Below are 13,748 nucleotides of genomic sequence, written 5' to 3' on the forward strand. Positions count from 1 at the left end.
TATCAGGCTGCCAATTTAGCTTACAAATACTGAGGTAAAAATACTGACCAAATAACATGTGAACGAGGTCTAATACAGGAGGAGATGACATACAGATATATTCTATATACAGGAGGAGATGACACACAGGTATATACTATATACAGGGGAGATGACACACAGGTATATACTATATACAGGAGGAGATGACACACTGGTATATACTATATACAGGGGAGATGACACACACATATATACTATATACAGGGGAGATGACACACAGGTATATACTATACACAGGAGGAGATGACAAACAGGTATATACTAGATACAGGAGGAGATGACATACACATATATACTATATACAGGGGAGATGACACACAGATATATACTATATACAGGAGGAGATGACACACTGGTATATACTATATACAGGGGAGATGACATACAGTTACATACTATATACAGGGGAGATGACACACAGGTATATACTATATACAGGGGAGATGTCACACATGTATATACTATATACAGGGGAGATGACACACAGGTATATACTATATACAGGAGATGACACACAGGTATATACTATATACAGGAAGAGATGACATACAGGTACATACTATAAACAGAGGAGATGACACACAGGTATATACTATATACAGGAGGAGATGACACACAGGTATATACTATATACAGGGAAGATGACACACGTATATACTATATACAGGAGGAGATGACACACAGATATATACTATACACAGGAGCAGATGACACACAGGTACATGCTATATACAGGAGGAGATGACATACAGGTATATACTATATACAGGAGGAGATGACACACAGGTATACACTATATACAGGAGGAGATGACACACGTATATACTATATACAGGAGGAGATGACATACAGGTATATACTATATAAAAGAGGAGATGACACATAGGCATATAGAGGAAGAGATGACATACAGCAGGTATATACTATATACAGGGGAGATCACATACAGGTATATACTATATACAGGAGATGACATACAGGTATATACTATATATAGGAGGAGATGACATACAGGTATATAGTATATACAGAAGAGATGGCATACAGGTATATACTATATACAGGAGGAGATGACACATAGGTATATACAATATACAGGAGGAGATGACATACAGCAGGTATATACTATTTACAGGGGAGATGACATACAGGTATATACTATATACAGGAGATGACATACAGGTGTATACTATATATAAGGGACATGACAAACATGTATATACTGAGGGGAAAATGAGAGGTGTGAGGTGAAAATGAGGGGTGCGACGTGAAAATGAAAAGGTGTGAGTGCAAAATGAGAGGAGTGAGGGAAAATAGTGGAGTGATCGGAAAATGACAGATGTGAGGTCGAAATGACAAGTGTTAGGGGGAATGAGAGGAGTGAGGGGGAAAATGAGAGGTGTAAGGGAGAAAATGAAAGATGTGAGGGGAAAAATGAGAGGAGTGATGGGAAAATAAGAGAAGTGAGGTGCTATAACTAACCACAGATATTTACTAGACTACACTGGAAAATCCATTTGATGTTGCAGCCAGCTCCTCTTCCTCCCTACATGGGGAAATTTGCACAGATCACACCTTTCCCTCCTAGAGATCAATGTACAGTACATTTCCAGAAAACACGTTCTGACAGGCCATGTGACACTATTTTCTGTTCACAATTGTATTTACTGAATTTATAAGGTGGCGATAGACTCTAGTTATGTAATGAGGGCTATATGTCTAGTTTCCAGTTGCTCACAACGGGTCTCTTTGGTGCAGGTGACAAGGAGCTGATACAAGAGGTTTTGTTTGATGCTGTGGTCAGTGCTCCGCTGGAAGCGTACTGGACCAGCCTGGCACTAAACAAATCAGAGTGAGTACAAGCCATTATGTAGAGCACAAGGCAACCTTGTTTTGAACAGTAACTTTATTATTCAATAGAAATTGATTAGAATCCAAAGCATTAGACCAACTAAACAATTAACATCTATGGGGCCTTATGTTCCATTATGCACCTACCTTGTCATGGTACTATACGCAATGTGATCAGTTATAAATTGTGCTTGGTAGTGTAAGGCTTGCAGCTGATCAACCATGGAAACTCATGTCATGAACGTTCCGGCAAAGGTATGGTTTTTGTGCTGGTGTTAGTCCCAAAGGATGTCTCGGTTGTTATACGAGGGGCAGGATGTTATACCCAGGGAGTGAGGGGCTGGATTTTATACACCGTGAGTGAGGAGCCAGATGCTATGCACTGGGACTGATGGACCGAATGTTACACACCGGGGGCGAGCGAACAGATGTTGTACACCGGAGGAGAGGGGCCTGATGTTATACACTGGGGGGTTGATTAAGAGATGAGTCCCAATTATTTTGTCCATGGTGACCAGTATGTTCATATATGTGTCCGCCGGCCTTCTGTTTCTATTCCCATTAGTCTTATTAGAAATAGTCCTGGGCCAATAATCACTGATATAAATTTGGTCCAGTCTCAACATTTTGTTACAAAAAATTTGAGGCAATGGGTTAACAACACACACATTTTAATTGTTTTCTTTTTCTCAAAAAATGTTCATCCAGAAATTCAGACAAAGATGTAGAAATTGCTTTTCTGGGAACCCGCACTGGACTTACTCGTGTTAATCTCTTTGTGGGACCCGAGCAGCTGACTTACAAGTAAGTAATATTCAATGCCTATATCATGATCGGTGGGCAGTAGCACAAATATTTTCTTTTAAACTGGTCATCCCCAATAATCTCTAGGTTGGAAGTTATTACCCATTTTTAAATACACTATTAGGGAATTCAGTGGTATTATAACGGGGTTCTCCATTTATGATCAATTAAGTCAAAATGGGAAGTGAAGAGCGAAAATTTCTATGCATTAACCCAACAGTTTATTAATTCTCATTTTAGCAAACTTCTGACATGTCTTCCCCGATCACTAAAAAGAAGTGCACAGAACTCCTACATTTTTGGTCGCTTCTGCTTGTTTCTTCCTGAAGAGCAGAATGACGGGTCTACACATCACTAGACTTTTGATTAATCTGACCCTGACCGAGGAGAGCCACGTACACTCGACCAAAAACAAAACAGTTTTTGCCATTTTATGATTGTCTCTTCATAAGGGACCTTAACAAAGAGGCTGTCACATCTCCTCCAAGTCCTGCTGCTATGATGTCTGCAACTGCCATCAATCACCGGCGTATTCATTCTGCAGGTGGCGATGATGGAGGGAGATGTCTGTATGAGATGCTCTGGGCAGCGCAGATTCCATCCAAGCACTGAGACTAGGCTGGCTGAGACATTTTGTACCATCCAATCTGCCAGTAAGGACGCGTGCAAAAGACTGTAGTTTTGGTCCTAGTGCGAACTGTCAAAACATCACTTTGACCAATGTTATTCAATGAGGTCATGCACATGTCTGACGACTTTTCCTTGGATCAAGTGGTTTGAGGAAAAAGTAGCAGCGTGCAAGATTTGACTCCTATAATTGGATGATACTCGCCCATTCAAGTCTATGGGTCCGTGAAAAGAAGAAGGCCACACTCAGATGATATCCAGACTGACAGAATGTAGAAGATGGAGAAACTTTTTTTTTTATTCTGCACATCCAAGAAAAACAGATCCCACTTTGGTCAGACTCCTATCAGAGTGTTGTTAGCATAATCGGACTGTTTTTCTCCAATGGAGGACATACATTTTTGTGAACTTACCCTAAGGGTGTGTGTGTGCTGTCATCTGGAGAAATCAGCTCCCTATCTTGGCCAATTGATCGCCACCACATCCTAAAAAAGTTCCGAGCCTCCTTCTGGAAGCTGCCATATATCGTTTTGCTTGCCCTGATTTTCAGTTCCTGTTTTCTAGTGGATTTTCCTATTTCTGATCTCAGCTCCTTTACTGACCATTCGTAGCTTTTATCAGTGGGGAATCTTAGCAGTACATGTTTAATTTCCCTACAGCACCCCAACAGGGGAAATAGGGTATTACACAATGCCCATTCAAATTGATCTGTTGTCTGTGGAATGTAGGACAGGACAGGTCCTCCAGAGCAGAAGACACTCTTTGTAGCTACTCTTCACTATGCCAAAAAGATAAAGACCATGAACTGTGATTTACATAAGCAATTACCTCTGTTTTTCAAAACTTTAAATGGAAATACTTCAAATACAGCCCGGCTTCCCTTATATTCACCCTACATCATATGACGTTATGGCTTTCAGATGCACTGCGCCCCAGTTGCGGAATTCTGTCCTGCTAATTTGTTTAATGCCAGTTCTCTGTGTGTTTTTTTATGATCTTGAGTTTACACTGAAATGTTGCCTATTCTTCTTGACCCTGAGCTCAGAACACAGCAGTTTTCTGTTAGGATGTTTGTAGATTTCACTTTGCCGCTTTGAATGCAGTCCTCTGTGGTGAATTGCTCCGGCGTATCTTACCATCTGCTGCAAGTCAATGAGCCACATTCCTACAGATGTAGAGAAATGATTTATATGACTCCAACACAAGAAATGGGAGGAAGACAGATGCACTCAGTTATTGCGAAGCTAACCAAAAGTGTATTATATATTATTATATATTATTATAGAGTCCATTATGAACCAATACTAGCATTGTGGACATGGCCATAAAGAAGATGCTGTAACTTACCAGTCCGCTATTCTATTATTTAACAATGGCAATGCTTCCCTGCCCTGCAACATTTTACAGATTGGGTAGTGGAAGCAGAACAGCAGATTTCTTTTGAGTAAGTACTAAAACTTTTCACTTTGTGTAATGTACAGGGGTGTTCAATGAGTTATATACCCCAGCATGTTCTATTAATGTTAGAAAGCTGAGCTTTTCTGTACTTATTAAGACTTGTTTGGAAATGCAACAGACCCAGTAGACGTTCTGTCTAAAATGAAACCACCGGAAGAGACAGGATGGCAAGTACAGTACAGTACGACTCTACAAAGAAAGTGAAGGTTTGGAGGTTTGTTCCTTGATTAAATTTCTTAAAAAGGAAGCAAAAAAAAGAAATATATAAAAGGATGGTTGCTGTATAAGGTGATGAAGCAGCCTCCTACTACCAAGTAAAGTTTTGAACCAAGCAGTTTAAATGGGATAGGAAATCAATTGAAGATGACCGCTGTTCTGGGCGACCTGTTGGAGCATCTTCAGAGGAAATGTGCCATAAAGTAGATGCCATCATTTTGGAAGAATGTTGGGTCAAAGTCAGTGTTATAGCTAGTGAATTAGGCATTTCAGGTGGCATAGTTTACAGTATTCATAGTGTTTTGATGATGTCAAAGGTCAGTTCCCGGTGGGAGCCACAAATGTTGACCCCTTATCAAAAAAAAAAAATCACGTCTTCAGCAATTTAGCCAAGAGAATTTAGACATGTTTAGAGAAACTCCGGGAGACTTCTATTTCTGGATTATTATGGGTGATGAAACATGAGTCCATCCCCATGATCCTGAGACCAAACAAGAGTCTATGCAATGGAAGCACAAGGAGTCAACCAACTCCAAATAAATTTTGTGTACAGCTGGAAAGATCGTATCAACAGTTTTTTTGAGATGCAGAAGGCATTTTATTACCAGAATTCATGCCACACCAGGCAACAATTACTGATTACACCTATACTTCAACAATGGAGGCATCACATGAAGCAATCTAAGAGAAATGCGATGGGAAGTTGTCGACAGGTGTGTTGCTGCTGGACGACAATGCGCCAGCTCTCAAATCTGGCAAATCATAAGCTGCTATCAGGGAGCTTAACTATGCAACCTACAGACCAGTGATGGCTCCCAGTGATTATTTTCTATTTTGGAATCTGATGAAATGTCTGCATGGGCAACAATTTCCTAGTAATAATGCAATCAAAGAGGCAGTAACAGGGTTTTTGCAGGAGAAAGAAAATATTGAATATTTACATCTATGCTGCATTCTTTCAGATATTACTTGTATGTCGATCAGGATTTCGCATGTTGATACCTTGTTGAGAACTTTAAAACATTTTTTTTTAAATTTTAAAAACTTTGGGATAAAATCTCATGTAAACAACAAACAATCTAATGTGGTGCACAGGGTTTGTTATATGTCCCCATATTTCAGTTGTGCGCCTACAGCACAGTATTCTACAGGCTGAGTATTAGCCTTTTCATCTTATTTTATTGACCTGAACATTAATTTAATAATATTTTTCGCATTGTGTTTTTTTATTGTAGACATGCCTAGTCTCAAAAACAAAGAGTAACATGACTATTATTTTCCTTCTGTTTCAAGAGATTTTCTTACATCTGATGACAGAGAGAGCATTTACAATGCTGACCACTTTCCCTTGTGGTACCGCCGAGCTGCTGAACAGATTCCTGGAAGCTTTGTATATTCCATACCTTTTAGTACAGGTCAGTAACTATTAATACTGGAGAGATATCTATCTACATTTAGCTCCTTGCAGTTTATTGTGTAACTGCATTTGACTTTTTGCCTTTGTCTTTTATACGGTTTCAAGATACCTCTGTGATTGTCAATGTTCCTTACAGTAAATAGTAATTAGATGTGAGTCCTACTAAGATTAGAGATAAAATTAGGGGCACGTTCTACAATAATTACTGTATTTTTCGGACTATAAGACGCATTGGACCATAAGACGCACAAAGGTTTTAGCGGAGGAAAAAAGAAAAAAAATTGAAATAAAAAATGTGGTAAATTCTGTACTAATATCCTCCAACCTGGTATATATATGTCCCCAATAAAGGTATACATGGCCCCCTCATCACCATCGTGGTATTCATGGTCCCCTTATCTCCATCCTGGTATGCATGGCTCTCTCTTCACCATTCTGGTATGCATGGTCCTCTCATCCTTATACTGGTATGCATGGTCCCTCATCCCCATCCTTGTATGCAGGGCCCCCTCATCCCTATCCTGTTATACATGGTCCCCTCATACCCATTCTGGTATGCATGGCTCCCTCATCCCGATCCTTGTATGCATGACCCCCTCATCCCTATCCTGGTATACATAGCCCCCTCATCCCCATCCTGGTAGGCATGGCCCCCTCATCCCTATCCTGGTATGCATGGTCCCTCATCCCCATCCTGGTATACATGGCCTCCTCATCCCTATCCTGGTATGCATGGTCCCTCATCCCCATCCTGGTATACATGGCCCCCTCATCCCTATCTTGCTATGTATGGTCCCATCACCATCCTTGTATGCATGGCCCCCTCATCCCTATCCTGGTATGCATGGCTCCCTCATCCCGATCCTTGTATGCATGACCCCCTCATCCCTATACAGGTATACATAGCCCCTCATCCCCATCCTGGTGTGCATGGCCCCCTCATCCCTATCTTGGTATGTATGGTCCCATCCCCATCCTTGTATGCATGGCCCCATCATCCCTATCCTGGTATGCATGGTCCCATCATCCCCACCCTTGTATGCATGGCCCCCTCATCCCTATCCTGGTATGCATGGTCCCTCATCCCCATCCTTGTATGCATGGCCCCCTCATCCCTATCCTGGTATGCATGGTCCCTCATCCCCACCCTTGTATGCATGGCCCCCTCATCCCTATCCTTGTATGCATGGCCCCATCATCCCTATCCTGGTATGCATGGTCCCATCATCCCCACCCTTGTATGCATGGCCCCCTCATCCATATCCTGGTATGCATGGTCCCTCATCCCCATCCTTGTATGCATGGCCCCCTCATCCCTATCCTGGTATGCATGGTCCCTCATCCCCACCCTTGTATGCATGGCCCCCTCATCCCTATCCTTGTATGCATGGCCCCATCATCCCTATCCTGGTATGCATGGTCCCATCATCCCCACCCTTGTATGCATGGCTCCCTCATCCCTATCCTGGTATGCATGGTTCCATCATCCCCACCCTTGTGTGCATGGCTCCCTCATCCCTATCCTGGTATGCATGGTCCCGTTATCCCCACCCTTGTATGCATGGCCCCCTCATCCCTATCCTGGTATGCATGGCCTCCTCATCCCTATCCTGGTATATTTTTTTCAGTAATTATAATCAAGGTTTTCCAGAAAGGCCAATATTTTGATGTCTTCTTTATGCAATCTTACATGACACTAAAAAATAAATGTTTTAATTTGTTAATTGTAAACATATCAATATGTCCACTATTACCTTTCTGCAACTGTTGTCAAGAACCTAATTTCTTGCAGTGCAATATCAATTGAATATTGTAATGTGCGATCAAAACCCACTATAGACTGCAATCCACATCACAACTGTATAGACTCATTTGCCATAAGCATCTCTCTACAGAATATTACTGTAAAGTCTGTGTGAGGCCATTGGATCAAAATGGCTAGAAGAACCCTGGCCATCACCCTTTAACACCTATGCCAGAATCTGGACTTACAACGGGTTCCCTGGGTTGTGTCCATAAAGTAGCTGCTGGCAAAAGGAGCAATCGAGAAGTGAACTGGGTTAGGAATCAGAGGCACAGAAACAGGGATAGAATCAGAAGACAAAATCGCAGTCAAATGCCAGGTGGTCAGTCAAAAGCAAAGTCAAACAAATAGTGTCAAGAGTTGGTTTTCTAGGGCCCACATGTAGAAATTACTTTGAGGACCCACCCTGTAATTACATAGAAATATTGGCAGTTCATTTTAGGACTGGACTTTAAGATGTGGCATTTCCAGAGCCATACCATTTCTTATTAACATTGTTATATGTGGGTTTGTTTTTTTTTTTTTTCAAATTGCGCCACTTGGTGATATATAAATTTGTTTTATAAACCTTTTATATTTTCCAAGTAGTAAGTTATCAACTATTTGTAGGTCTTTGGGGTCTAACTACTGGGGGTCTGACTGCAGTGATCCATGTGAAACCAAGAAAAGATCTCCCAATCATGAATGGAGTGGAGGTGTACATGCGTAATATTCTTCCTATTCGTTAGCTTTCTCTACCAGTCCGATAGATGAGTACAGTGCTCTACTATTTCCTACAGTCCTATAGACAGTGAAATTGGAGTGGTAGTTGAGCATATGAACTTCTGCTCCATTATAGCTCAGCTCAGGTGCTCCATTGCCCCTTTCCGTGGATCCCTGGGGGGTATAAGGGTCAGACATCCAGCCTCTATCAAGTTATTCCTTATCTGTAGGATTAGGTGTGGGCTCACTGAGACAAACGTAATTAGGGTTACAAGCCGGGTCAGGATCAGGATCAAAACAACAGAAGTATAGCACCAGAGATAAAGGACTAAACTAAGCAATAACTGGCAACACACGGAGTAAACAAAGCAATAACTGGCAACACAAGGAGTAAACCAATAACTGGCAACAGACGGAGTAAACCCGACTACAACTGGCAATACAAGGAGTAAACCAAGCAATAACTGGCAATACAAGGAGTAAACCAAGCAATAACTGGCAACACAAGGAGTAAACCAAACTACAACTGGCAACACAAGGAGCAAACAAAGCAATAACTGGCAGCACAAGGAGTAAACCAAGCAATAACTGGCAACACAAGGAGTAAACCAAACATTACCTGGCAACACAAGGAGTAAACCAAGCAATAACTGGCAGCACAAAGAGTAAGACAAGCAATAACTGGCAGCACAAGGAGTAAACCAAGCTATAACTGGCAACACAAGGAGTAACATCAAAATCATATGAAAATCCTCAATATTAAAACCACTTTTTATTAATTAAAAGCAAGGCAAACAAACCCACCGAAGGTGACCAACAAAATACAAAACCAACAAAAACAATGGTGCTCACAAACAAAAATAATTAAAACTAATGGGGAAACAGTGTACCACCCTAGCTGAGGCACCTATATACGCCCCTACCTGGCTGCGGAGGTAGACGCCCTAGGGGGGAACGTTATGGCGCCCCCGCTCAACGATGACTGTCCCTATAGGCCCTAATACACCCTATAGCCACTAGTGAGAGCCTCTACCCACACACTATAGGATCCTCTACCACTATACAATAAACTACTGTGCTAGGGAGGACCTGGATTCCCAAAAGAACTGTGACTGAACACCTATGGCGATATATATGATACATACACTAGATGATCATTCCTTCACAGTGGACCAAGTACTTTCTGCAGGATGTGGCTGACACGCATCTTAGATTATAGCCGGATAAACTCATTTCCTTACAGGGTCTAGCACACCAATCATGTGTTCCCCTGTCACAATCCGGTCTTTATATAAAGCCTCAACGTCATGGATAGCTTCCTATACACAGATACATATTGAAGCCATAGATACTCATCTGTGCCACTGTGCTTCACCAATCGCCATCTAAAGTGTACCCCTCAACGCGTTTCGCCTGTATAGGCTCATCAGGAGGCCAGATGAAATGATACCTTGTGTCACATACGATAGTGGATAGAGAGCTATCCACTATCGTATGTGACACAAGGTATCTTTTGTTTTAATTATTTTTGTTTGTGAGCACCATTGTTTTTGTTGGTTTTGTATTTTGTTGGTCACCTTCGGTGGGTTTGTTTGCCTTGCTTTTAATTAATAAAAAGTGGTTCTAATATTGAGGATTTTCATATGATTTTGATGTTAAACACCTCGTGCCAATTTGAATCTTCGTGAGAATATTGTCAACACAAGGAGTAAACTAAACATTAACTGGCAACACTAGAGTATACCAAGCAATAACTGGCAGCACAAGGAGTAAACCAAACTATAACTGGCAACACAAGGAGTAAACCAAGCAATAACTGGCAGCACAAGGAGTAAAGCAAACTATAACTGGTAACACAAGGAGTAAACCAAGCAATAACTGGCAACATAAGGAGTAAGCCAAGCAATAACTGGCAACACAAGGAGTAGGCCAAGCAATAACTGGCAGCACAAGGAGTAAACCAAACTATAACTGGCAACAGAAGGAGTAAACCAAGCAATAACTGCCAGCACAAGGAGTAAGCCAAGCAATAACTGGCAACACAAGGAGTAAGCCAAGCAATAACTGGCAGCAGAAGGAGTAAGCCAAACTATAACTGGTAACACAAGGAGTAAGCCAAGCAATAACTGGCAACATAAGGAGTAAGCCAAGCAATAACTGGCAACACAAGGAGTAGGCCAAGCAATAACTGGCAGCACAAGGAGTAAACCAAACTATAACTGGCAACAGAAGGAGTAAACCAAGCAATAACTGCCAGCACAAGGAGTAAGCCAAGCAATAACTGGCAACACACGGAGTAAACAAAGCAATAACTGGCAACACAAGGAGTAAACCAAACTACAACTGGCAACACAAGGAGTAAACAAAGCAATAACTGGCAGCACAAAGAGTAAGACAAGCAATAACTGGCAGCACAAGGAGTAAACCAAGCTATAACTGGCAACACAAGGAGTAACATCAAAATCATATGAAAATCCTCAATATTAAAACCACTTTTTATTAATTAAAAGCAAGGCAAACAAACCCACCGAAGGTGACCAACAAAATACAAAACCAACAAAAACAATGGTGCTCACAAACAAAAATAATTAAAACTAATGGGGAAACAGTGTACCACCCTAGCTGAGGCACCTATATACGCCCCTACCTGGCTGCGGAGGTAGACGCCCTAGGGGGGAACGTTATGGCGCCCCCGCTCAACGATGACTGTCCCTATAGGCCCTGATACACCCTATAGCCACTAGTGAGAGCCTCTACCCACACACTATAGGATCCTCTACCACTATACAATAAACTACTATGCTAGGGAGGACCTGGATTCCCAAAAGAACTGTGACTGAACACCTATGGCGATATATATGATACATACACTAGATGATCATTCCTTCACAGTGGACCAAGTACTTTCTGCAGGATGTGGCTGACATGCATCTTAGATTATAGCCGGATAAACTCATTTCCTTACAGGGTCTAGCAAACTAATCATGTGTTCCCCTGTCACAATCCGGTCTTTATATAAAGCCTCAACGTCATGGATAGCTTCCTATACACAGATACATATTGAAGCCATAGATACTCATCTGTGCCACTGTGCTTCACCAATCGCCATCTAAAGTGTACCCCTCAACGCGTTTCGCCTGTATAGGCTCATCAGGAGGCCAGATGAAATGATACCTTGTGTCACATACGATAGTGGATAGAGAGCTATCCACTATCGTATGTGACACAAGGTATCTTTTGTTTTAATTATTTTTGTTTGTGAGCACCATTGTTTTTGTTGGTTTTGTATTTTGTTGGTCACCTTCGGTGGGTTTGTTTGCCTTGCTTTTAATTAATAAAAAGTGGTTCTAATATTGAGGATTTTCATATGATTTTGATGTTAAACACCTCGTGCCAATTTGAATCTTCGTGAGAATATTGTCAACACAAGGAGTAAACTAAACATTAACTGGCAACACTAGGAGTATACCAAGCAATAACTGGCAGCACAAGGAGTAAACCAAACTATAACTGGCAACACAAGGAGTAAACCAAGCAATAACTGGCAACACAAGGAGTAAAGCAAACTATAACTGGTAACACAAGGAGTAAACCAAGCAATAACTGGCAACATAAGGAGTAAGCCAAGCAATAACTGGCAACACAAGGAGTAGGCCAAGCAATAACTGGCAGCACAAGGAGTAAACCAAACTATAACTGTCAACAGAAGGAGTAAACCAAGCAATAACTGCCAGCACAAGGAGTAAGCCAAGCAATAACTGGCAACACAAGGAGTAAGCCAAGCAATAACTGGCAGCAGAAGGAGTAAGCCAAACTATAACTGGTAACACAAGGAGTAAGCCAAGCAATAACTGGCAACATAAGGAGTAAGCCAAGCAATAACTGGCAACACAAGGAGTAGGCCAAGCAATAACTGGCAGCACAAGGAGTAAACCAAACTATAACTGGCAACAGAAGGAGTAAACCAAGCAATAACTGCCAGCACAAGGAGTAAGCCAAGCAATAACTGGCAACACACGGAGTAAACAAAGCAATAACTGGCAACACAAGGAGTAAACCAAACTACAACTGGCAACACAAGGAGTAAACAAAGCAATAACTGGCAGCACAAGGAGTAAACCAAGCAATAACTGGCAACACAAGGAGTAAACCAAACATTACCTGGCAACACAAGGAGTAAACCAAGCAATAACTGGCAGCACAAAGAGTAAGACAAGCAATAACTGGCAGCACAAGGAGTAAACCAAGCTATAACTGGCAACACAAGGAGTAACATCAAAATCATATGAAAATCCTCAATATTAAAACCACTTTTTATTAATTAAAAGCAAGGCAAACAAACCCACCGAAGGTGACCAACAAAATACAAAACCAACAAAAACAATGGTGCTCACAAACAAAAATAATTAAAACTAATGGGGAAACAGGGTACCACCCTAGCTGAGGCACCTATATACGCCCTTACCTGGCTGCGGAGGTAGACGCCCTAGGGGTGAACGTTATGGCGCCCCCGCTCAATGATGACTGTCCCTATAGGCCCTGATACACCCTATAGCCACTAGTGAGAGCCTCTACCCACACACTATAGGATCCTCTACCACTATACAATAAACTACTATGCTAAGGAGGACCTGGATTCCCAAAAGAACTGTGACTGAACAACTATGGCGATATATATGATACATACACTAGATGATCATTCCTTCACAGTGGACCAAGTACTTTCTGCAGGATGTGGCTGACATGCATCTTAGATTATAGCCGGATAAACTCATTTCCTTACAGGGTCTAGCACACCAATCATGTGTTCCCCTGTCACAATCCGGT

General features: G+C 41.6%; 1 protein-coding gene across 3 annotated transcripts in view; it reads left to right on the forward strand.

Annotated features, from left to right (window-relative positions):
- Window positions 1-13,748, forward strand: part of CACNA2D3 (calcium voltage-gated channel auxiliary subunit alpha2delta 3) — a 1,029,735-nt gene that overhangs the window by 727,445 nt on the left and 288,542 nt on the right. For all 3 annotated transcript variants that reach the window (XM_077278410.1, XM_077278408.1, XM_077278409.1), the window contains 3 exons: window positions 1,801-1,894; window positions 2,602-2,697; window positions 6,292-6,413. In XM_077278410.1, the coding sequence (XP_077134525.1) occupies window positions 1,801-1,894; window positions 2,602-2,697; window positions 6,292-6,413 (312 nt within the window). The remainder of the gene's footprint in view (window positions 1-1,800; window positions 1,895-2,601; window positions 2,698-6,291; window positions 6,414-13,748) is intronic.

Source organism: Ranitomeya variabilis, chromosome 8 (assembly GCF_051348905.1).
Source record: "Ranitomeya variabilis isolate aRanVar5 chromosome 8, aRanVar5.hap1, whole genome shotgun sequence".
NCBI classification, from domain to species: domain Eukaryota; kingdom Metazoa; phylum Chordata; class Amphibia; order Anura; family Dendrobatidae; genus Ranitomeya; species Ranitomeya variabilis.